Source organism: Aphelocoma coerulescens, chromosome 2 (genome assembly GCF_041296385.1).
Source record: "Aphelocoma coerulescens isolate FSJ_1873_10779 chromosome 2, UR_Acoe_1.0, whole genome shotgun sequence".
In the NCBI taxonomy this organism is placed as follows: Eukaryota; Metazoa; Chordata; class Aves; order Passeriformes; family Corvidae; genus Aphelocoma; species Aphelocoma coerulescens.
In genome coordinates this window covers 36200516-36222806 of record NC_091015.1, presented here as the reverse complement: position 1 = coordinate 36222806, position 22291 = coordinate 36200516, and the positions used below count along the sequence as shown (strand labels likewise).

The following is a 22291-nucleotide window of genomic DNA, read 5'->3' as shown; positions in this document are numbered from 1 at the left end:
ATCTTTGTTGTTGCCGTCTTTACTAAAAACCCAAACTATACTAAACCATGACACTTTTGTTTTCTGTTTTGGTTTTGTTTCTAAATTTCCTATTTTGTCTATGTAGAATGTTAGTGTTATAGAAAAGTCCGATTGGTTTTGGTAGTTTTATGTACAGGTGGCTAAATCTCAACATTATCAACTCTTAGTTTATGTACAGGCCTAGTTCAGGTTGGTGTTTCTGTTTCTTTATGTAGGAGGTGTGATACTCAGTTCTATAAATAGTTCTGATTTATGTATTGTTGAAGTTTGTTTCTCTTGTTCTTGCCAAACGAATTTGAAACTTTATGTGATTAGGCTAGGATTACTGCTGTATCCCATGATGATGATACTCATATATTCGTCAGAGAAAAAACCCACACTAGTGTTTCTGGATGCAACATTAGCATTGCATGGGTTTTTTTTGAAGATCGCAGTAACTGTCTTCTTCCATCTGAGTGATATTCAAGGAGGTGTGATTGGCCTAAAGTCCAATGTCTATGTCTACCTCATGGAGCCTACACTGTTATACTACAGTAAGAGGTTATAATACTACTACTGCAAAAACACCTTGGATACCATTGGTGAGGGGAATAAGGAATAAGAGAGATTCCAGTGGTTGTTCTTTGACTGAAGGATTAGTTCTGTTGCTTTAGGCTTTTAGGAAATACAATAAGGTCAAATCTTATTTCTGTTAAGGGGAACATAACCTTTTGGGGAGAAGATTCTGACTGTGTTTTGATGGGGAGAGGGGCAGCTGAACTCTAGACAAAAGACTGCTGTTATGCACGATTTGTTAGTGGACCAAACAAGGAAGGATGGGCTCTGTGCAGGAAATCTCACTTGTGCAAACACAAACATGCGCATCTGGAAAGTTACCTGACACAGGCCACACTTAGCACTGTGGCAACTTGGCACTGAGCTGAGGAGAGAAGGCAGCGTTCTCTCTAACTGGTCCCAGAGGCAGGCTTTGGGCAGTGGGTTAGTGACATCCTGCACTTCTCCAAGTCTGGGCATTTTGCATCTGCAAGGTAAGTAGTACTTCCCTGCAAACTCTGTGTGTGTGTGTTTGTGTGTGTTAGCCAGTGTCATGGGTTAGCAAGCATAGTCCCAGAAGGGATGTCCTTGCTAAGGGGTGCTTACAGCTTCCTCTGGGACCTGACAGAACCTATCAGATGGCCAGTTTGAATATGGACAATTCTTTAAGCCACTTAAAGTTGTGACTGCCTCTGTGATACACACTTAAGAATAGATGCCCCCCCCCCCAGCTCTCTCTCATTTCCAGTGCTGGGACAGGTGGCTGCAGGCCCCGTGTGGGGGCCAGCGGGCCCGGCCAGGCCCTGCTCGGGCCAGGCTGGGCTGGGGCACGGCCATCCTGGAGCCGATAGACCTGTTCCACCCGCAGAACCCCCCCACAGCCCTGCTATGTGCAGACGGGCGGCTCCCCCTCTCCAGTGCTGCCAAGATTCAGCTGAAACTGCATCACAGAGATCATGTGACCAACAGTGATAAGCTTCATTCCAGCTGAAAGGCCCAGGTGAGATTAACCCTTTTAGTGCTGTGAAGAGCTGAAAACCTGAGGGAAGAGAAAGAGGAGATGCTTAAAGCTGAAATTCTGTTGTAAAGCTATGGTGGTGATGGACTATGATATATCAGAGTATCCTATTGTAATTTCATGAAGGCATGGGGGGTGGAGCATTCAACTTGTCAGCAAAAGCACCTGTGCTGAGATAGGCAGATGCTGACGCAGCTGTAATTTCATGAGAAGTTTGAACAGGGAGAGATGGAAGTGATGAGGACTTTTGCTCCAAATGGAAAAGGAGAAAACCTCAGTTCCTAGAGATGCTCCCAGAGATAGTCCTAAAGATGTAGATGAGGAAGAGCCTTTGCTCCTAGGGAAGGAGAAGGGCCTCTGTTCTTAGAGATGAAGTGCTCCCAGAGATGGGTGAAGAGAACTTTTGTTTCTGAACGGCTCAACCTTAAAATTTTACCCCAAAAATCTTCAAGAGTGGACCCTCAAAAGCAGTTGTGGGAAAAGCTGCAAGTTGGGGAAGGGACTCGCATGCGAGCAGAGAACCAACCTGGGCGGCTGTCTCGTTGTGATAATGTTTTCATAGCATGGACAAGAGAGACTCCTCTTCCTAAATGCAGTGAACAAGGTTATTATGGAAGTGGTAAACAGACTGAACATCTCAAGGGTTGTCTTTTACATTGTCAGTGGGAGACGGGAGAAAGGTGGGGGGAGGAGAAGTGCTCTGAAGATGTGGTATGATTTTTTTTCTTCTTTTAGGTCTGCTAATAAACTTCTTTATATTCTTTCAAGTTTGGTGCCTGCTTTGCATTTCTCCTAATTCTTATCTCACAGAAGGTAAATAGTAATGAGTATTTTGGACCAAACCACTACACTAAATTGGTGTTTCTGCCCGGTTACAAACCCAACCCGCTACAGCCAGACAGCCACGCACCACCCATTAAATCAGCCCACAGTGACATTGGGTTGCACCTTTACTGACTTTCAGGTGTTATTCTGTCACTTGCTGATTCATGGCCTGTACTGATGGTCATAACATTTTAACATAAGGCACATTTCCAGATGTCCCATCATGGATGCCATGTTGTAGTTCTGAGAATAGAGTGAGAAGAACAATATTTTTGAATATTGTAACTGTTCAACTTCATTCATATACCTGCATATGTTAACATAATATGTTCACCAAATTATTGGTGTGGTGTTTGGCTTTCTATGGGAAGTCTTAGGCAATATCCCATCATAATTTAATAGTCTGTATTGAAATTGTAATGAATCCGTAAGTTGTAACGAATTTCCTTGCTGTTGCCTCTCTGGTTAATCCCATGTCTTTTAAATTGCATTTACTGTTTATAATCCAATGTGTTTCAGTAGAGCAAACATAACACTTGTGCTGTGTCATTTCTCATCTCTTAGTTCTTAGTGTTTACCAGCAGATAGAACATGGGTTATTAGTTCATTAGGGAAAATCAGGGTACAGAAAAGTTAATTAATAGTGAAAGAGTTGCTTCTGTGTAAGACAAGAAATACCTTCAAAATTTTCCAATAATCTTTGTTAAAAAGTGGTATGTGTGCTTTGCAAAGAAATAGTTTGTTCTGCCATAGTGAAGCTAATGATTCTCAGCACACACTAGCTATGTCAAATTGCAAAATGAACATCAGAGTTTGTATGTTGTAGGAATTAAAACACCATCAGTTGAGTTAATGAGGAGCGTACAATGAATATGATCTCATTTTTGCAATGCAGTTTAAGTGAAAACCTTTTAAGGAACTGTTGCAAAAATCATAATTTAGGGGGAAAACAGACAATAAAGCAAATGTTTGCTATCTATTTTAATTACTTTCTGCTTAGAGGTATGCATTAGGTTTATTTATTGTTTGATTTCAAATTATGTCTCTTAAATGGTTTAGGAATACAGTGGCTAATGATCCATTCTGAAATCAAATGACTAGAGTCTTCTCTATTCCATTATACAAAGCCAAAGAAACTAATTTTTGATTGTTTCATTGTGATATCATGTGAAGATCACTACTTGAAATTATAGATTAGCATAAGCATGGGAATGTGAAACAGAATGTGACACACAAAAGAGAAAGGGAATTGGTGCAATTTTAATTTTTTTTCAAATGGGAAAAAAAATGAGAGTGGGTTTTTGAATTATGGACTAAACATGTGAATGTAATGAAAATGTCATCCCCTATTAATATTTCAATTATTTCTCTTTCTGTAGAATTTCTTACAAAGACAGCACTATGAAAATCTCTCTGTAATAGATGATCTCTTTGAAACTTTTTAAATGTTTGGTGGAAAGAAGAGGTTCTGTCCTGGCCAAAGATAATAGCAGTTTTCTTCTTGCATACGTGTAAGAGAGATAGGAAGATTTATTTTCCTCCTTTCTGCCAAAGATTCAAGATGTGTGGTTCTTCCCTGTGTCAAAATTATGTATGCACCTAGAGGACTTAGGAGATGAAGTCAGAAGACTCAACTCTTAACAGAAGCAGGGAAAACTTAATGTACTTCACCAGTCCCTTCAGATATGAAAATTAAGTCTTGGGAGCTTAGAGGAAGCCCTGCCAAACTGCCTATCTGCAAATCAAGAATAATTTTTCTCGGAGACCATTGCAGTCAAGTCAATATAGTTAAGTTTTATATTAAAAAAAAAATCTTGGTTCACAAGGTTGGAAATCAAGCATTTTGTTGACTGCCAGTCAACCAGTTACTGATAGAGAGAGGGGATTTGGTGTAGGCATATGCATGTTTAAAGTGTTTGACATAATGGAGTTCTTTCCTGAATCCTGTCAGTATATTACTTTGCTATGGCAACCCTGTAGTTTTACAGGGGATGAATTTATTGAATTCCACCCTCCTTTAGCCTAAGTGAGGTACAATGTGTCCAGCTATTCAGTCAGTTTCAGTATTTAAGATGCATTCAAAGACCATAAGATATTTAACATCCTTTAGATATAAGAATATGTACAATAATCAGATTTGGGCAAACTTCTACATGTGTTATGGTCTTGCTTGTATATCTGTAGGAAGGAGAAAGGACTAAAATGATCTGAGGATTTACGGTTCAGTTATCCTCCAAGGTTTCCAAAGCAGGTTGCTTATAATGGTTTTCTATTAACTTTTGGAGGAAGCAGAATGTATTTTTTGTTTTCTTCATAGTTCTTCATGTGAAAGTCTGAATTATTCAATTTTGTCCTTGATAAAGAAAAATACTAAATAGTAATATAATAAAAATAGCTTTTGTACATATTTAAGGATTGAAAATACCTCTGAGTCAATCTGTCTGATGGAGACATTAATATTTGAGCACATGAAGAAGTGTCTGTAGGCAGTGTATGGAGGTGGACGTGGTGGTGAGAGTATTTTAGCAACATATTGAGAAGATTGCTATTTTCCGTTCACTGTGTGGGATGTCTCAGAAAAGTAACTTTATACTTAGGCACCAATATATCAGCCAGACAACTGAAGTTGTGTGTTGTGTCTGTATTTATATATGGGGGCTAAGAGAATTTAAGCTGACATAAACTGTGTTAGCATCTAGTTAGCATATTAATTTTAATATGTGTATTTAAGTCACTAATATGAAATAATCATTACTTATTTTTTATCATATTGATACATCTAGGAAACAGGTTTTTATGTGAAGATCGACTTTTGCTTTATACATGATATATCTTTTTTTTTTGCACTGGTAAATGATGTCTATCTATTTACCTGAACTTAGTTTGTTGTTTTACCTGAACTCAGCATCATTCAAACATTGCCATTGTGATTTCAAAGTCACGCTTCAAATTTTTAGTGCTCTCCACCCCACTTCATCTCTGTAAATTAAATTTCCTTGTCCCAGGGAAATTATGCTCTACTTATCTAACTGGATGGTAACAACTGAACTGCATGCTGATCCAGAGACAACTGTTTTGCCAGTTTCTGTAATATTTCAGTAATAGTTCAGTCACTGAGAATCTCCTCCACACCATTTCTTCCTTCAGTGGGCAGTATATCAAATGAAGCTGTCTCGTATACTGCAGAGAGTGTAAAGATGCAAATGTCAGTTATTTAGACCAAGGTTAGTTTTGAGTCTCATGGGAAAAACCTGTGGAAGCACCAGAGCTCCCACTAACAGTTAATGAGAAAGCTTTTATCCCATTTTCAGATGTGCAAAGGTAATAGTGATTGGAGAAAACTGGCTATATTGTCTTTTTTGATCATAGGGAAGAACAATGGTGCCATTTTATGAATGTTTTTCCCATCCTGAAAAGTGTCACATCACCTTAAGCTTGGTTTGATCCGCTTTAATGAGGCTCTAGTTTTAATGCTAATGCCGATAATTTAGCAAACGTTTTTCATCAGCACACAGAATGAATTAAATGCATTGTGATGTGTATGTAGAAAATTCAATTATATGTGGTTGTGATATCAGCAATCTTGGTGCACAGGTTTGGCTACTTGCTTTCTTTTTGCCATAGAAATATTGGTGCAATGAAATGGAAGCAAGGATGATGCTCAGCAGAAGAGGAGGAAGAAAAGGCAGAACTTCAGAGAATGGGAGATTTTGTTAACACAGCTCAGCATTTTGCAACTAGTCTGTGTGGTTTGAAATTGTAACTTTTTTTCATTAGTATGCACTTAGAGTTTGTTAACTTTGTGGTCTTCCTTATTCAGATTTGCTTCTTGCATTGTAGTTTGCTCCAGAGTTGACTTCAGTGAGTGACGTATAATTTTTAATAGTAAGATTGATCAGTAGGAACAGATTTGCCTTCCACCTTCCAGTTAAAGCAACTACCATATAATGGAAGTATGACAAATAAAACATACTTGTGAAGTTTTAGATAATATTAGAGAGGGAAGGATTTATTTTGAGATATTATCTTTAGTGCTGTAACTTTAATTATAACCTAAGATTCTGCAAAATATTATTATTAATGATATAATGGGGTTCTATCTTAGGGCTTAGTTAGTTAGCAAATCCCCACTGAACCTTGATTATTAATTCAGAATGCTTTAAATCTCACCTCATCTTACCCTGTGTCTGAATGGTGTGAGATACACTAAGCAGTTTACTGAAGTAATACTTCTCTTGTTTATTGATCTGTTGAAGCCAGCACAAAACACATAGCTGCACTTTTGGCCTGCTAAATTAGGACTCTTAAGAAGTTAACAAATTATTAAAAGCTATTTCCACCTATCTTGTGTTTGTCGCTACTACTGAGTCTGTGCATTTCTGGAAACCACTAAATGTATTAATTAAGTTAAAAAAAGCTGCACCAATGAAACAACAACTCACTAAAGAAATCAACCTTGTTTAATTTTCTTATTAATCTTTATTACTTAACTAATTTGAGAATTGATAACAGAATGTTTGAGTGATTTATGGCCTGAAAAAGAAGACCAGAATTTCCCTCCTTGAAAATCGAAATTGGCTTGTCAGACGTGTAGATGAAGGATGATCAATCAATAGGATTTTAATAAGAAAAACGTTTGAAATTGACTGAAGGTGGCTTTTGTTTATGGTGATTTGGTATGTGCATATTACTAAGCTCTCCCTGGAGAGGATTTTCAAAGACAATGGGCACTGATTTTCTTTGTTTATTTCATTCTCTTTCTGTTCCCCTTGCCAGGGATTTCAGTACTTACCTCTCCATTGTGTCTTTGAAATCTCCCTGCCTGCTTTTCAGGTCCTGTCAATAATTTTACTTATTTGCATTTCCAACTATGAGTTTTAACCACTATTTTTTTCCAATAAGCTTGTTGTCTAGATAAACATTTAGATTCAGCCTAAGTTCATGCTAGACATGGGGGCTAGCTGTTCCCATTGATTTAAGGAACTCAAATTTCAAAAGTACACACATACATTGGAGGAACAGAGTTGAATTGGAAAGACCCATTAAATGCTGTATTTTGGTTACCTCTTGGAAAATCTAGTATAATGGGCTTGGAGTTAAAAACTGGTTCTAAATGGCAGTTATGGTCAACTGGGTTGGTTTGTTTACTCCGCTAGTGAAGTCCCTATTAGGCTTTCTGAAATTGATATAACGAAAGTTAGATTAAAATAGGTCCATTCTGTGTGCAGTCTTATTCACATACCTATACAAACGGTAGAGCCACATCAAATGCATTAAAAGAGTAAACAGTGTATAGCACATCCACACAATCTCTGGTTGTCACTTCTTCCTTGCAGTTTTTTTCTCCAGTTAGGTTTCTTATCCTGATTTCAGCCTGTTTTCTTGGCTCTTCCTATCACTGTTTTCCGAGCATTCTATCCTAGTGACTTAGAAGCCACTTATGTTCCACTTTTGCACACAAATTTTATTTGCCCGCAGCACTCTGTAAGCAAGTGCATACTCGTACCACAGTTACAGAGGAGGTTCTAGTTTGTGCAGACTTCTCTTTGGAGTTTATGATGAGAAGAGCACACTGATCATTCCCAGCACAAGTTCAAGTTTCTTTCCCAAAACAGGGGTTACCAAAAGCTTTTAAGTGAAAAATTCACCATTTTCCTCATGCGTTTTTTTTTTCCATTTTATTAACACAGAAAGGGTCATGGAGTCAGTTTTGATCTTCTCAGTCAGTTCTCATCTTTGGATAGGATCTTCTTCATGTGGTTTGCATTGAAGCCAGTGTAATCTGGACAGAAAGAACAATGTTTATTCACACAGTTTAAAGCCATAAAGTAAAATTAGGCAATTTAATCTGATCTTTTTCAGTTCTTGGACCATTATATTTCACAATGATATTGATCTATTTAGCCCAGTAGCCTTTGGCTACATTATCAAGTCAAAACTAACACTTTTCTTGAAAACAAAAATTGTAAATACACTTTTTTATCATGTATCTTTATCCAAAACTGGGTGCCCTCCTGGATTAATTCATTGATTTCTTACTTGAATTCCTCTAGCTTGATGTCCCAGCAAGCAGTTCTAGATATACTTCCTGGCTATATCTCAGTGTGCTCTCCTTATGAAGAATACTTGTTCACTGTGAGTGTTTCATGCCAAGGATGTTGATTTTGTTACCTACAATTGAAAAACCACCCCATACCAATGAAAGAATGGCTAGGAAAATGTCTAGATATGAAATAGATTAAAAACCAAACACCACCCTTCCTCCCCCAATATAATCAAACAATAAAAAGAAAACCTTAAAAAAAGATAAATCAGTCCAGGAGATGCTATCTTACCTAAATAAAAGCAAAGAATTTATAAAATCATAACTAGATGAAAAGATATTTCTAATCATTCATGTCAGTAGAATCTTCATTAATTTTTCAAAAATAACTTTTTCTTGTAGCAATTTTTTTGTAGTAACCAGGAAACAATGAAGAGTTTAAGTACACATTATTAATATACTCAGTTGCTTTGTACATGTGATGCTTTTCTTCTGTGCAGCTCAAACACATAACTTTGAAAGTTCCTAATTTGTTCTTCAAATCCATGACCTAAAAGAATGAAACAAATTTAAGAGACAGGCATCGTGAAACCTCTAATGTTTGCAAAAACAGTTATTCTGGGGAAACTATGAATAATTGTACAACTTGTGTAAAAGAGGCTGGGGTGGTTTGTTTGTTTGTTTTAAAAATTGCAAGCTTACAAAGCGGATGTGACATAAAAACCCTGTAAGGATAAAATCAAGGCCTCTTACCTGCTATGAAAGAAAAAGAGAAATCCATAATAGCTTATTATGACATGGTCGAGTGGGACACCTAGAGGCCATATATTTAGGATCCCTAATAATAACTTTAGCTGGAAGTTTTGCACAGCACGTCTAATTTTGAAAAACTGACTTTTTTTTTCAGATTTTTCATGTTTAGCATATTTTTGTGGCTTCCCTGACTGGGGTCCCTAGCATAGATATGAAGAAAAAGAAGAGATTGTTTTTGAGTCTGGTAAAGAGTTCTTAGGATTAAGAGAGCCCCGTGCAGCTTATTCCATCCTGAAGTACTCAATATCTAGTAAAGTTCCTGCAGGTCCCATATGAAGAGAATTATTACAATATACTTGTGACTGTAATAAAATATCCTTATGAAAGTCAGGCTCTCACAAAATGCAGAACTAGAATTTTTGGCCCGTGAGTTTGTAAGGGAATGAAGAGAACAAAAGCTTCTTTTAACTGTTATGAGAATTATTTAGGTCATGGATCTTACAAGGAAACAGACATGTAAGGGAACATATTTCACCTTCCTAACTTCTCTAAAAGTTAGGGGTGCAACCGCATCCCTGCATCCCATGAAATGGATATTTCCAAGGGCATCCTACCTCATACGGCAACAGAATAAGATCAGCAGGTTACAAATTTACAAAGCTTCTCAGAAATATTTGGTACTCTATTATCCAGTGGGCATTGGCTGTAATAAACTCATTGTAACCGTAGAGCTAAATGAATAGGAGATAGGTGACTTATTTGTCCTGGCAATATTTGTCATTTTCATACCTAAGAGAAGGGGAAAAGTCTTGGAGATCAATCAAAACTAGCATGGTTCAGATGAAGAGGACTTTGACTTTTCTACACAATAAATAAAACATTTTTCACTCTAGAATTTGGGCTATTCTACTACTCATTCTGTATTTTTTGTGCTAGTCTAGTACTCATGCAGCACACATGGTTTAGTGGGGTACAGTTACAGAGTTTGTAAAACATCTTCTATAGATCTACAAAAATGAACTGAAACTTCCCTAAAGGTTTGGCATAACCAGTCTGAATTGAAGGCAGATGAAAGTGATTCTGAACACAGTTCTTTGTTGTGTATTGCTTACTCTAGCAACAAATGTGCCATATATATATAGTAGTCTCTGCATGCTCTTAGGTCTTACTATATGTAGAAATACAACATCATCAGGGTATGAGATAATATGATCCTGAACCTTTTATTCATGGCATTTCATAAAGAGAAGGGTGCTAGCATGGGACTGCCTGGTAGCAGAGGAATACCTCCAGGTTGATTGTATATATATCTTATTATTTCTCTTTCCGTAAAATAAAAGGTATTTCATGCTTATTTTGTCATCCTCTAACTTTTTAATGCTAGGAAATGTGAGTAATGTCATTACAATGTTTCATGGTTAACTCTATGTCATTTCATAAAGGTCTTTGAGGTTAGTCATACTTTTTGCAGAAAAATGAAAAGGTGCTAAGTTGTCAGTGTTTTGTGTGAGTAGTTTATAGACTTCTTGTAGCTATTGTGCCTCAAATAAAATAATTATGATTATTTAGTTTGGAAAAGATCTTTAGGATCATGGAATTCAGCCACTGACCTGACTCTACCAAGTGCACCACTAAATCATATCCCCAAGTGCCAACTCTACATCTAAATAAATAACTGTATCTGCTGAGGCTCCCATGTTGGTGCTCTAAGGGACAACAATGACATATTAAGTTTGTGATATGGATACTAATGTCAATCATAGTTTATTTCTATGCTTTGTATAGAGGCTTCTTCTCAGAAATACTTAACCATTGCTTTGGGAATGTCTAAGCCATGAACAACTGATAAATTAAGATTGTTAAGTATATTAGAAGTTGGGCTGGAAATAGTGGTTGCATTGTTAACTGGAGGGAAGTCCTGTGTTCACCGCGGCAAATAGGAGAGGGTAATAGGGCTTCAGACACACCACAGTGGAAATGGCTAACAACAGCTTTCCCAGAAAGGCATGCTGATGGCAACTGAAACTTCCAATCAGGATATATTCCCTCTTTTGTTACAGAGGTCTAATTCCTGCAGTTAGGTTGATGAGGTTGGTGTTGGTGTCTGTGTCTTCAGGCACCAGCCTACTTTTTGGCCTGGGGTATCACTGTCCTTTCCCTGTCTTGAGTAAAAGATGAGTGCATGTACTGCATAAGTGACTTAGTGTGTCCCAAAACCAGCTCTTCAGAGATCCTTTTTTTTTTTCCCAGACACAAAAATACTTTTGCATAATAAATATTCCTTCCATTTTGTCTCTGTGACCTATTTCTGAACAGTTTTAATTCATTATATCTTCTGACAAAAAAAAAAAAAAAGTGGAATTATGCTTTTGTAGTTCATTGATTTTGTGGCTGAAAAAATGGTAAAACCATGAAAAGTAGTGTGAAGATATTTTACTTTAATAATCTATATTTTACTGGTTTTGAAGTATGTGGTCCTATAGCTGCATAAATACAAGAAAATATTTGAATGTTTGTGTACGTGTGCTTACCCTCTGTCATGATGCTGCTTTGTTCTGCTGTCAAAAGCCACTTTGATTCATTGTGCCAACTACATGGATGATCTGTTCCCTGATGATGTTTCCAGATGATCTGAGTCACGTACAAAATATTCTCAGAGGCTTTCTTTATACATTCATAAAAAATTCTAGGTAGAATCCATTGTATTTAATAACTCTGAAAAGGGGGCCTTTTCCCCTAGTCTCTCTATAGACTTGACTCTTCCTCTGGTGCATACCTCTGGCTAAAAAGTCAACATTTTTACTCTTAATTTTTCAAAGGAATATATAAGCTACATATGTTTTAAGTATGCAAGTCAATTCAGCTATTGTCATACATTTCCTGAGGTTCTTAAAACTTCTTTAAGCCCTCAGATTCTTAATCCTGTTTTTCATAAATTATGAAGCTGGCATTGTTTTTATTATGTTGAATATTCTTAAGTCCCTCTACACAGCCTGTTAAATGCTATGTGTGTGATTAACTTAACTGCAGATGTAGCTGTAAAATTGATGTAAATCAATGAACTCAGAAAAAATTTTGTTTTAAAAGTGTTCTCTCTAGTTCAAAGCAAAGGCTGAAGGGGAAACTATGCTTTCTAAAGTGAATACAGTATGATGTAGCAGAAGTGAATAAAATGTACCTCCTGAAGTGCTTTTAGCTGAGGGTACAAGTTCTGGATCAGGATGCTATAAATTTGTTAAGATCATGGCTTTCTATGTATCCCTTATCAACCTATAATCTCCTGATTGTTGCCTGTTTTTCAACAGCTGAGGAACAGTAATCCACACTTGCTTATCTCTCTTAATCACAGCCTCATGGTACTATAGCTCCCTGAGCCTTTAATTCCCTCTTAGAGGCGTAACAGAGTGGAAAGTAAACAAAGACGAATTTGCAACCTTCAACATTGCTAATTTGCTCTGATGTCAGAATATTTAAACAGGCAAGGACTTGGGAATTATTTGATCACAACTGATTTTAATCTAATGCATGTGAAAAGGCTGAGTCTGGGAAGGTTGTGCAAAATGACAGGCGTCCCAAGAGAGGTTGACTGAAGGTTTCTTCTTTAAACAACAATAGCTCCATCATTTTTCAACTCTGGGTCCTGTGCTCTTACTGTGTATTTTTTTTTTTTTTTTTCATTTTTAATGTAACTTTCTGAATATGATATTGGTTTCCTTGAAAATTCCTCATTTGCTTCCCAGTTTATAGGTGTCAGAAATCCAATCTTTAGGCTTGTTATAGTGTCTGTTCACTGCATAGTGGGTGGGAGAGATAAAGATCCCTATTTGAAAGGCTTTGTCTCTCTCCACATTTTTGTACCATCTTGACAGCCTAATGTATCCTGCATACTTTCATATGTAAAATGATTGATAACTTGATCTTCAAATTATTTCAAATTACACAGTTGACATTTATGCATGTATATATGTGTACATACTTTCTGGATAAGAAAGGATGTTATCTTGTGTTATATATTACGTGCACACTTCATCTACCACAGAAGTGGTGTGCTTACACATACATACACATTATCATACACACATATTCATCTGTCCTCATAGCAGATAGCTATATGCCATTACCTGAAGCAGATTTGATAAATATATGCAAGACAAGGTAGTGCTGTTTTTTTTTTTTTCCTACATTTTCTTCTATTTCCCTTCATAAGGTCTTAATTGTCTGTTTAATGCATGTGTAATCACTTATTTTTTTGTTGTTTACAAAATGGTTAATGCAGCATACATAGGATTATCGGGACAAATGTCTGATGCTCTCTTAATTGTTATATATTGTTCTGTTTATATCTGTTCTGGTTGAATGACTTGTGTTTCTGAAGCATGTCTGATGATGATTTCTTCTTTTCGTATTAGCATGTATCATTTGGGATATTCCAGGGAGAGATGTGTCTGGGAAGCCAGCCTTTTGCAGTCACTCTCTGCACTGAGATTACAGCACTGGGCTATTTGTGTTTCTCCTCATCCCTGTTTCTCTCTGTCTCTCACTCTCTCCAGCTGGTGTAAATGACTGCTGCTGCCTCCCAGAGCAAGATAACCTGCTCAGTCAGCTGGAGCCCCCTGCGGACAGCTGTCTCGCTTTTAGCTGATGGAAAACTGCTATAAGCGCTGAATGGAAGAGCGTGGAGCAGCGACCATACCAGCACGAGGAGCTGCTGCAGTAGCAGCAGCAAGAGCGAGCGAGGACTCTATTGTTCCCTGGTGTTAAACAGTTTTTTCTTTTCAACTGCCATGCACAGCAGCGGGAGAGAGGTTTCCAGTCCCTTTCTCCCCGTGAGGAAATTCTGAAGAGGGGAGGATCGTTTGAAGAAGGTTTCGTGGTGGTGCTGCGGGTTTTGGACGCAGCAGCAGGCTGCTGGAGGCATGGGGTTGAGCGAGGGGAGCGCTTCTCTCTGCCATGGTCCAGGGGTGCCCGCTCGGTGCGTGGGAGTTCTCGTGCTTCTGCTGCTGGGAACCTGGGACGCTCATGCACAAAGTGAATTTCAAACTTCATCAGTGTATTTGTGGAAGACCGGTAAGTAAGGATGCTGTGATAACACAACAGCAGTGTGTTGAGTTTTTGTTGTAAGTAATAACCTTTTTGTGTGCTTTGTGTATGTGGAGGGAGAAAGTTAATCTAAATAACTAATGTTTACTGGTAGGATTGCAGGGGAAAAATAGGTCATCTTACAGGATTCTACCATCCAAGCAAATATTGCAATTAAAAAACTCCACATTTGTGACTCTGTGCCACTGTTACTGGGATCTCTTATATATTTTCTGTGTCTTCTGAGGTTTTTCATTTTGTTCAGCAGCTCTGTGCTATACATAAAGATCAGAGTATTAGTGCCTGTCCACAATGAGAAGGAGCAATGATTACAATTGGAGCCAGTATCATTAAAAGTGCTCTAAACATATTGAATTTTCACAAAGAAAGATGTGGTTCAGCATGTCTAATCTTTGTGTCCTGTGCTGACGTGTAATATATTCAGTGTGGTAATTGATGGGAAGTTGGGTTTGTTAAATTTAGGTTTGTTCCACAGAATATAGGACACATGAAAGCTAATGATGGATTAGGTGAAATTATCTAAGTGATGCCAGATCTCATAACCAAAGAGCCAAAGGCAAATAGGGTATGTGGATTCAGCACTAAAGTAGATGGATAATTTCCCCTACTTTGATCCTAATGAGTTACGTGTCTGTTTTAAAGATTGCATAGTCATAACAGTGCTTCAACCTCAACTCCGCATCAAAAATCAGTGGGGAATTTTCCTGTGTCTATTAATATATTGCATTAATTCAGGATTTAAGAGGTGATGAATATGTGCATTTTAGTTGTCTTGATACAGTTTTAGTTCCTATGTAAGTAGAGTCAAACTCTCATTTAGGAAATATAAAAATTTCAGACTGGGAAATATTTCACATTAGCTTTGGCAGGTAGCTTCGTTTCCTGTATGTTGCCAGGAATAAAACAATCCAAAAAGTAGTAGTTTTGTTTAAAAACTGATTTTCCATTAAAGGATAATACAATAATAAGAGAGATAAATCATTTGTCTGAAAAACAACTTTGAGAAGACAGTCTCTTTCCTGGATGGAGGGACCCAGCCTTCTGCCACAGAAACAGATCAATTTACAATTACAGTGATATCCTGAATTTTTTAAGAGGCTTCATCTATCCAGCAGCTCAGAGAGGAGATTAAAAGGAAATTCATTTAAACAAGAAGACAAGCTTTCCAATAACACTAGAAAGAGAAATCTGAAGAACGGAAAATCCTTTGCAACTTTCACTTCTGACTGAAAGATGAGTTACACAATGACAGTGACCCTTTTTTTCCTTTTAAACCATTGACAAACTAAAAACAGTTTCCAGTTCCATTACAGATTTATAAATGTTCAACACACGCTTAAAAAGAGATAATATACGTGCACAGGTTTATACAAAGGCACAGTAATAATATCACATTTTCATAAAGCATTTCACATTTACTCTAAGTTGCTAGGCATCAGCAATATAAACCCTCCAGCATCTTATTATGTCTCCATTTAACAGTGTAATAGATTGTATTTAAAAATGTTAAAATAGTAACATAATTTGAGGATGATAATAATAATTCTAGTGAGCCACTACTTAAGAACACGTGCAGTCAGTTTGGTATGGACTTAGCTCCACTTACTTTGCACATAGTACACGTGCTCTGAAGTCATGTCAGTTAATCCAGCAAGAAGGGAACTGTGTTAGCTTTTGTCTTCTCCCCCTTTTCTCCCTTCCTGGCAAAGACTGCTCTTAAGGAACTTTTGTGTAGAACAGGTATGATCCAATTACATTGCCTGATGAAGAGCTAATTCTTCTCTTCAGCTTTCCTTCTGTGACCACTCTTGTCTGCTTTGCCTACAGTAAGAAATATTGCAGCCATAACATCAGTGATTACATGAAAACATGATGAAAAACAAGTAATGAAAAACAAGAGTGGCTCTTTTCAAATGATGAGTGACAAGATGCAGTGAATAAGACACTGCATCTGTGTTTGGCTCCAAATTAAATTTTTTGCAGTCTTTTTCTTAGCTATGTATTGAATTATTTTCTTTTCCCCCTTCCACTTGTGGGAGGATCTAGAAAGTGAACTGGGAAAATTGCTGGTCAGTGGTCTGAAGATGTATAGTGTCCAGCAAAAGCGTCAGATGGAAAAACAAAACTAAACAGTAGTGAGCTCATGCAATTCAGATGACATTTTTCTTCTTCTGTGAAGGAGAGAGGTCAGGGGAATGTGTGTCTGAGACTTTGTCTAGGCAATCAGCTTGATTATATGCCTTTTGGGACTTCTTATGTCCAGTTTTTAAGAACCGTGCTGTTTTTGTATTGAATTTAGTCTGTCATCAGCTTTTGTAAGTGCTGTTCATGACTTGCATCTGTCTTGTTTTTATTTCTAAAGGTTTTTGAAATAATGTCTTGGTGTATGCTACTCTGTGTCTTCTATACTGGTTTACTGCATTATGTTTTCTTAAGGATGCCCTTGACAATAATCTAAAATGGTTATGAGGGTTGAGCTGAGGCATGCTTTCTTCTATAGAATAATAGTTCCTTTTTTTTTTTTTTTTTTTTTTAATGGGGTTTGAAGGGTTTTTTTGTTATGTTTCATTGGAAGGAGAGGAGTGTTATAATTCAAATTTCAAGTGTTTGTTTCCAGTACATGAAAAGCTCTCAGGGGACATGATTTCCTGTTTACTACCATAAAAATCTGAGGTTATTGCAATACTCAGTTTAACCATTTGGGGGTTTAATTATCTTTGATTCAGCATGGGCAATGTTGTGAATAATCTGCTTTGAGCAGGGAGGTTGAGCTAAAAGTTATCTCCAGAGGTCCTTTCTAATCTTCACTCATCCTGTGATATGGGTGCCATCAGCAAGTAATTTTTACTTCTCCAACTGAAAGTGCTTTGAAGTTTGGCTTTTGTTACTTTTTTTGATCTCTTGAGAGAATGGGTATTTGGTGTTCTGCTGTGTTTAATGGACCTTCAGAGTTTTGAATGGCATTTAAATGAACATAGTTGATTATAGTTGCAAGTGATTAAACTAGGTTTCTCACCAAAACTTCTTATTCCATCCTGTGCAGACCTGGTGTATGCATTTTATTCAGCCAGAAATACACAGCTGGTTCATTTTGTGTTGTCACTGGAAAAGCCATTTTGGTTTTTTAACATAAAATAAAGCAAAGTGATGAAACAGCAAGATTCCTAGAGTCGAGTCATGCTGTGTATCTGCTTGATGATCTGAGCTAGAAAACAACAGCTTTTAGCAACTCATGGAAGAGAAGTTGTGGTACTGAGGATTGGTGATTATATTGATGTGAGGTTGACACACACTGTGAAGTGTTGAACTTTTTATGCTGAAAAGAGTTTTTAATGACGTTTTGTTCATGAGTATTTTCCTTTGCAATGAGCATTTGTTTTCTTCAGGTTCTACACTTCTACATTGAACTTCTTTGAGTTCCTTAAATGCTATTTTTATTCTTCCTGAACTTTTATGATTAGCTTTAGAATTTTACTGGATATTACTGAATTGTATCTGAAGGGAAGTTGTCATGAATGGAGCCAGGCTCTTCTCAGTGTTGCCAAGAAATAAAACAAGAGGCAACGGGCAGAAACTGATGCACAGGAAGTTCCACCTGAATACGAGGAAGAATTTCTTTACCGTGCAGGTGACCAATCACTGGAACAGATTTTCCAGAGAGGTTGTGGAGTCCCTCTCACTGGAGATATTCCAGGACTGTTGAGATGCAATCTTGTACCAGTGCTCTGGGAATACCCTGTTTGGGCAGGGAGGTTGGACCAGATGACTCAGTGAGGTCCCGTCCAACCTGACCCGTTCTGTGATTTTCATGTTCAAAGATGCCTTATAATTGTGTGATACTGCCCACCATGGGCTAAGATATTGATGTACCTGTAAGTTTTGCAGAGAACAATGTGATGACTGCTGATTCCTAAATGAAGGCACCCATAAAGTTTTCATTTTTTTCACTTTACGTGAAGATGCATGTTTTTCTTCACCTGTCATTTCATCGTGCAGGACATATATTTACCATTTCTTTGCACAACTGACTAAGCATAGGTATTTCTTGCCCCATCAGAAGTTTCTTTTACTGCTTTCTACCCTCTCCTTCTTTTGTTTTTTGTTAAATTAACTGACATGCTGATTTGTGATGTGCTGCCAGTGTTGGATGTAATGCTGGCCTACAATTACTAAGATATATATAGAGAGAGATTATATATATAATATGCTGGTTAATTACTGAAGAATGCACAAAATCAACAAGGTTCTATCACATTAAAGTTGCATCTTCCAACAGCTTGAAGTTGTGCACATTACACCTTTGAAGTGGTAGAGGCAGCATTGGATTAATGTCTGGAATAAAAAAAGTCATAAGAAAAAAATCCAGGATGCAGTGCCTTTTCTATCATTATCTGTTTTAAAGACTGGTGATCAGATCTCAGATAGTAGAGATAGATGTAGCTCTACAGAATTGAGATATCTGCAAATGTTGGTACCAAGACTTGGTCTTTGTTATAACAATTGCAGCTGGACATTTTCCCTTCCTTTTAACAAGGGTAGAGCTTGAAATAGGATTTCTGTGGGTAACAGTGCTGTTTTAACATTAAAATGGAAAGAGAAAAAAGTCATTGTTTCCTGAAGAGAATGATTAAGTATCTATATTTTTCCTGCTTATGTTGTGTCTCCTAGATGAGAATTGGGCCTTAGATGATAACTTGTTCAACCTTTGATGCAGTCAAGAATCAGAGGAAAGGCAATAATATCTGTGTAGGCAACATAAAGAAGATCACAGGCACTTTTGGGGTAGTGGAGGCCTGGAGTGAAACCAGCAGGCCAGGTGGTTTCCACTGGAGCCAGAGAGTGTTGCAAATTCTGCAGTCCAAGAGCTCTCTGTAATCACTTTCTGATCTTTTTCAGGTAACACCATCTGTATGTGATTTATCCTTGTTCCATTGCCTTGGGAAGAGGGCTACACAAGGGCCTCCTGCTTCCAAAGCCTATAAACAAATGTTTTCTCTTTCAAGGTGTTACTCTAGGATTTTGTAACCAAATCACACTTCACTACTTGATATGAAATTGGGTCTCAACATTTCTCTGATTTTCAGCCTCTTGGTTTCCTCCTTATGCAGAGAGAGGAACAAACACAACATCAGTACCATTGCATCCTTGTCAGGTTTTACATTCTAAGGGCCAAATCTATTTTGAAAATAGTTTGGGTCCACAAATGGAATTTTCAACAGTTATGAAATTCCTCTTCTAACATCTTTGGTGCCTAAAACCCATAAAATCACTGAATAAAAAGTCTTTAATTTATTTTCCCTATGTATGACCCTAGGACTGTCCTATTTTCAGTGCACTGAATGTTCCTATCTCATATTAATGCCTGAGGAGAACAGAAGTCCTTCCTAGGACTGGCAGTCCAGCAGGCATTTCAAAATGTACCTAAATACACACTGACAGGAATTATCAGAAGGGAAAAAGGGAGAGAGAAGAATTACCTAACCAGACCTTTGATTAAAGCACTTACATTTTCAAGAGCTGTGTCATCTTGTTTGTTGGAGCTGTTCCATTACATTGGCAAAATTTACCCATTTGGTTTACTATTTTTTTTCCCTTTCTTTCTTTTTTTCTTTTTTCTCTCCAAACGGGAGTAAAGACTTTTTGCAGTAATTGCACCTTGAGACTGGAGACAGATAAGCCTGTGTCAGTAACTAGGAAACTCCTGATTTTAAAGAGATTATGAAGAAATGATCTGAAGAGGAGGATTAGATGTTAGGGAAAATCCTAAATGAGACGAAGATGTTTTATCTTGAGGCCTAACTGTCAGGAAGGGAATTCACATATGGTGATGAAAGAGGGCAATGAGGACCTCTTCAAGGGAAAATAAAGCCCTAGTTATGGCATGGTGAACTTCAGCTGGTGCCTGCACATCCTTGAGGAGAGAGGTCTGTCAAGATTTTTAAACTGTCATTGATTGTAAAGGATGTTTTTGGGGATTCATCTTTTTGATTCTCTGGTCTTCAGTTACAGAATAAGATAAAAGGAATAGTAATAAAAATTGCATTTCATCACCTTTTCAAAGAATAAAAATTATTCAAGCAAAATGTGCTAAAGAAACATTACTGTTAAATATAAATGATCCTCTAGGATAGAATGTGATTAAGTGTTGGTTACACATACACTGCATATATTCATATTAATTAGAATTTATCACTTTTATTACATTCTGTTATGTGTATCTAAGCAATCTCACTCTTTGCTGTTGTCTCCCAGTTAAATCCGACTTTTATGTAGTCAAATGGGCCTTGTTTATCTGGGTCTTGAATAAGGAAATATTCATTTTCATTAGGCATGTTCATCACTGTTGCTCTTTGCCCTCATTTATAAAATATCCTTTCAGATTTTTTATTCAAAAGAAATTTTGCAAAACATGTATTAAGTCTTTGACTAATGCAAAAGGCTTGTAGTTCAGCCTGGCAACAAAATATTTGGCAGAGTTGCAGAAAATGGTTGCGTTAAGGAAATTATTTATAAATGTTGTTTAGTATTCTGTCCTTATTTAACAAAATCAAAGTAAATATTTAAATGTTTGGATAAAAATGTTGTGCTGTGAAATTCTTTTTCTTATGCAGTTATTTTGCCATATTTTAAGTAGGAAAATAGAAAAAAATGTGACTGGTATTATAAACCTCTAGTTAAGATAAACAAATACTATATGCTAGGGTAATGGTTGATTTCACTTGTAGGATGGCATTTTGAAGCTGTCAGAAAAGTGGAAAATGGTAGTTGGTAATGTTGTACTGGTAGCAGAGGAGGTCTCGATTGTTTCTAGCAAGTACCCTGAAGTGCTTTTGCTAACTGGATCAGCTGAATCCCTCAGCTCATAGGGATGCTGGAATAGGAGAATGCCTCAAAAGCTATGGGTTGTTTTATTCTGCAGGCTGGTATCCAGTCTTGAATTAATTCAGGTTTTTTAAGACCTTATAGACCAGGGTTTAACTTTACAGTTCCCTATTTCACTTTATGTTGCTCTCATTTTTTATCCTGCTTTCCCACTCTGTTATTCAGATAACAGAATATCTTTTAACACAATAACTCCAGATTTAGCAGAAAGCCCAATTCCCATAATATAAAGCATAGTATTATCAAAGGCAAGTAGGAATCAATATTTTGAGTTAAAACTTGCTATAGTATAAATTAAATTGTGCATTAAACTTTGTATAGTGAGAAAGTAATTTGTGGGGTGAAGGACAATGCATACATGTATCCTGTTTATTGAAGTTTGCATCCTGGATTCACGTGTCTTTTTTTTGTTCTCTTCTCTTCTGTGTTCTGTTCACAAGCAAGTCCCCTCTTTGTAACAGGGTGGAGAGACCCTTTTTCTAGATGCATGTCCAGTCAAAATCTGTTTCTCTTTCTTAGCCTAGTGAAACTGAAAAAAGTGGTGGGTTCCTTAGGTAAGATATGTTGAAATTCTCGGTAACAGAAGTTTAAGATCTGGTGGGTTTGCGTAGCACCTCAGAAAAAGCAATGGGCTGACAGAGCCTACAATGGGAGGCAGCAGTAGCACTGACTTGGGTTCTATTTATGGATTCTTCTTTCTTTTTATGTCTGTTTCTGTCTAGGAGGGCAGAAAAAATACATGGAGTTACTAAAGTAATGGAAGAATTAGAAGAGAGAACCATATACAGAAATCCTAAAAAATTCTTATTATTGGGTAAAAGTTTTCCTAAATAATCACAATTAAAATAACTGTATTATGTGGCTGTCAAAACTTAGTCAAATGAAAGTTAATGTAAGCAGTTTTGTTACCACCAGCACAAATTATTGTCCCCTAGGAAATCCCATTGTTTTCCATTTTCATATGAATGCTGTACAGTGTTAAACTTATCAGTGTCTGGGATTTCACACAAAATCCAGGAGCCATTTATTGGAGCAATCAGAATGTTCCCAGCATTAAGTAGGACTGTGATTTTTTTTGTGCTGCTGACATTGCTCAAAGTCATCAGTTGACCACA

At 37.1% G+C, this 22291-nt stretch overlaps 1 protein-coding gene across 7 annotated transcripts in view; it reads left to right on the top strand.

Annotated features, from left to right (window-relative positions):
• Positions 1–22291, top strand: part of LOC138106437 (thrombospondin type-1 domain-containing protein 7A-like) — a 285545-nt gene that overhangs the window by 69425 nt on the left and 193829 nt on the right. For all 7 annotated transcript variants that reach the window (XM_069007028.1, XM_069007027.1, XM_069007030.1 and 4 more), the window contains one exon: positions 13745–14261. In XM_069007028.1, the coding sequence (XP_068863129.1) occupies positions 14111–14261 (151 nt within the window). In that variant the 5' untranslated portion in view covers positions 13745–14110. The remainder of the gene's footprint in view (positions 1–13744; positions 14262–22291) is intronic.